Source organism: Aptenodytes forsteri, unplaced genomic scaffold (assembly GCF_000699145.1).
Source record: "Aptenodytes forsteri isolate BGI_AS27 unplaced genomic scaffold, ASM69914v1 Scaffold57, whole genome shotgun sequence".
Classification (NCBI taxonomy): domain Eukaryota; kingdom Metazoa; phylum Chordata; class Aves; order Sphenisciformes; family Spheniscidae; genus Aptenodytes; species Aptenodytes forsteri.
The window spans coordinates 2,730,885-2,734,897 of NW_008796220.1; the positions used below are offsets into that span (position 1 = coordinate 2,730,885).

At 44.9% G+C, this 4,013-nt stretch overlaps 1 protein-coding gene across 1 annotated transcript in view; it reads left to right on the forward strand.

The window, feature by feature from the left end:
• The first annotated feature begins 2,390 nt into the window (after nucleotides 1-2,390).
• Nucleotides 2,391-4,013, forward strand: part of LOC103906939 (cytochrome P450 2K1) — a 10,195-nt gene continuing 8,572 nt past the window's right edge. Inside the window, exon 1 of the mRNA XM_009289002.1 lies at nucleotides 2,391-2,576. Within this exon, the coding sequence (XP_009287277.1) occupies nucleotides 2,391-2,576 (186 nt within the window). The remainder of the gene's footprint in view (nucleotides 2,577-4,013) is intronic.

Here is a 4,013-nt window from a genome sequence, read left to right on the forward strand (position 1 = left end):
GGGGTGACAGAGCGGCTTTGGTGGGCACCTGGTGTCCAGCCAGGGTCAACCCACCACATCCTCGATGAAAAAGGCTGGGGCCAGTCTCTGGGCCAGACCTCAAAAGGTACTGCGCTGATCTATACATGCACACACAAAAACCCCAGAGCTTTCACCTTCCACACCTCCAGCACAGCTACATCCAAACTGCCTAGTGAAAATGGTCCATTACACTATTTAACCTTGCACCAGTGCCCTAAATGCATACACAACACACGCACGCAGAAATATAACTGAACAGCTCAACCTAAGACAAGGAAACGTAAGATGTTCACCTGATGCAGGACTGCAGTGCAGATGCGTAGAGGGCTCTCAGGTAATGCCATGTGGTTATATGCTGCCTGGAAGTTAAAATTAATTTAGTTTACTACAGAATAATGTGCATATTAATGATAAAGGTAAAAACACAGAAAAATAAAAAGTCCTTCTCCATTTCAAATTAAACTGTTGCCAATGTTGTCTTCAAAGCTGGAAAGATCTTCTTTCACACCTGAAATGGCTTCTGGGGGGTGCACCCTTGCCTGGAACAGACAACCAGTGCCGTGCTCCCAGCAGGACCTGAGCAAACCAGTCCTTCTGTGGCACCTCTTAGGCCTCTCCTCATCTTTCTCATACACTCCTGCAGTAGCTTTTTAGTCACAAAAACAAGTTGTCTTAGTCACAAGAAGTCTTCTTAGACTTCAGTAAGGCTTTTGACACTATCTACCATAAGATTCTCATAGACAAGTTGTTGATGTATGGGCTAGATGAGCAGACAGTGAGGTGGGTTGAAAACTTGCTGAAAAGCCAGGCCCAGAGGCTAGTGATCAGTGGTGTGAAGTCCAGCTGGAGGCCAGTAACTAGCAGGGTACTCCAGGGGTCAATACTGGGTCCAGTCCTGTTTAATGTCTTCATTAATGATTTAGATGATGGGGCAGAGTGTACTCTCAGCAAGTTTGCTGATGACACCAAACTGGGAGGGGTGACTGATACAGCAGAAAGTTGTGCCACCATCTAGAGGTTCCTCAATAGGCTAGAGAAATGGACTGACAGGAACCTCATGAAGTTCAACAAGGAGAAGTGCGAAGTCCTGCACCTGGGGAGACACAACCTCGGGCAAACAACCCCCCAGTACATGCTGGGGACCACCCACCTGGAAAGCAGTTTGACAGAAAAAGACCTGGGGGTCCTGGTGGACACCAAGTTGAACATGAGGCAATAATGTGCCATTGCCGCAAAGAAGGCTACTGGTATCCTGGACTGCATTAGGAGGAGTGTTGCCAGCAGGTCAAGGGAGGTGATCCTTCCCCTCGACTCAGCACTGGTGAGGCCACACCTGGAGTGCTGTGTCCAGTTCGGGGATCCCCAGTACAAAAGAGATATGGACATACTGGAGAAAGTCCAGCAAAGGGCCACCAAGATGCTGAAGGGACTGGAGCATCTCTTATATGAGGAAACACTGAAAGAGCTGGGACTGTTTAGCCTAGAGGAGAAAAGGCTCAGGGGGATCTTATCAGTATGTATAAACACCTGGAGGAAGGGTACAAAGAAGACAGAGCCAGGCTCTTGTCAGTGGTGTCCAGTGACAGGACCAGAGGCAATGGGCACAAACTGAAACACAGGAGGTTCCCTCTGAACATCAGGAAACACTTTCTTACTGCGAGAATGACCGAGCGCTGGCACAGATTGCCCAGGGAGCTTGTGGAGTCTCCATCCTTGGAGATACTCAAAAGCTGTCTGGACATAGTCTAGGGCAACTGGCTCTCGGTGGCCCTGCTTGAGCAGGAGGGTTGGACCAGATGACTTCCAGAGGTCCTTTCAAACCTCATCCTTTCAAACTCAACCATTCTGTGATTCTGCGATTTGAAATTACCAGTGAATTCAATGGAAGCAAAGTTATACCAATTCCTAAGCATTTTTAAAAAAATAAATCTCTGCTCACTAATCACTTGGGCATTGGCATTCTGATTTCAGTTCTCAGGGTATCAAGGCTGTGCCTGTACTAATGATGAAAATATAACTAATCAGTAAACTGAAGAGCATGCAGAATTTATGACTTTTATACCAAACACCGGGTTGATGACCTGTGGTTCTCCATGTTCTTGGACTTTCATGCTTGGACACGCTCACCCAGTCACACGCGCTTGGCTAGCAAACATTTACCTGCGTCTGTACTCTACTGAGGATTCATTAGCAAGCAAAGGGGAAGACAACTAAAGCAGTCACCAATCGCAAGAAAAACATACCCTTCACTGGGAAAGAGGTCTATGGGCTAGTACAAACGTCTCTCGGGAAATTTTTGCAGGAGGACAGAGATCCAGAGTTCACATTTTCTCTTTTCTCTTCTGTAGCAAATATTTGGCTGAATAGAGATGGACTGGAGCAGCTGCACTTCCATTGGTTTAGTGTTCATCCTGACTTTTCTATCTGTTTTGAAAATGGGAGGTTTCTGGAATAACCACCGGAGAAAGAATTTTCCCCCAGGACCAAGAGCATTACCTATCATTGGAAATCTGCATTTGTTTGATTTGAAGAGACCCTACAGGACTTATCTACAGGTAGTCATTATCTTTTCTATTGGTCCCATAATTGCACATATCTCCAAGCCCTATAGACCAAGATGTAAGAGTTTCTCCTATTGCACTGGATGTGTTGCATCCACAGATGACCCTTAGTGAGGGACGGGAGACTGTTATTTGAGCAGAAAACTTCGAATGCAGTGAGATTTGTTCTTTACTGTAATACTTTCTCTGTGCAACTTCATGCATCTAGGTTTCAGCCTTAAACAACTCTCAAATTAATAACAAGTGCTCACATTATTTTTGTGGTAATTTTGAGAAAAGGTAACTGAATAAGGAAGCATTTTGATATGTGGTCTAACTCCCTCCACCTTCCACTGATTGATGTGTCTGGGGTTGCGACTGCAGCTTCCTGCCTTCACTGATTTAGCAACCCTTCTCATCTCCCTTTCCTCCTTTCTTCCCCAAAAGCTGAAGATAACTATATACTCTTAATATTCAGGGCCAACAGTTGCCAGAATATACAGCAAAGATCTAAGCAAATCAAAGTAATAAATCTTTCGTTTTCTTCTAGTGCTTTCTTTACCTAGTTTATTGTAGGACTTCCCTGATTTTGAGTCAGAAGACTTCTGTGAACCTGCTCCTTTCTTAGAGTTTTTTCTACTTAGACACTGAAATTACACGTCCTCCTTGCTGATGATTTTAAAAGGGATATTTACACCTACATATCTGTGTGTATGTTACATCCACAAATCAAAAGACCACTCAGATGCAGTATCTGGAAAATCGCTGTAGCTATGCAATGCAGCCTAATTGTGTTGGCAAAAGCAAGCTCCATCTCTTTTCAGGCCAGCTGAACCAACATGTCTCTGCTGTAATTCAGTGAATCCATTCTAATGGAGGAGGTTGGTTCTCTGACTTGATCTTAACTCAAGGTTTAACAGTCACGCATACTTAGTGCGTAAAAGCGACTGGAGACCATATGCTCACCCTAAGCATCACCATTGCAAGCATTGGAAAGTCCTTACTGGAGAACACCCTTTGAAAAGATCATATTCTGCCTCAGCTACAGCAGTCTGGGATAACAGTATCACCACCAAAGAAGCTACTCTTAATTCAGACACGTGTCGCTGCTGCTATGTTATTTCATATAGCTGCTTACCAGTTGCTGAGCATTTTGCATATCGATGCTAAATCATTGTCTTCTCTTTCTCTGTGCAAACACACTAGAAAATAAGTGCATTCAGGAAAACCCCCTCCTATTGTCAGGAGTATTGGGACAATTGAGTTATATGAAAATAAATCTGCCTGTACAAGCTAAAAAGGTACCAGCTTAGGCCAAACATTGTCTCTGAGACAGTGTCGTGGTTTAACCTCAGTTGGCAACTGAGCACCACCCAGCCGCTCGCTCACTCCCCCAGCCCCCGGTGGGATGGGGGAGAGAATCGGAAGAGTAAAAGTGAGAAAACTTGTGGG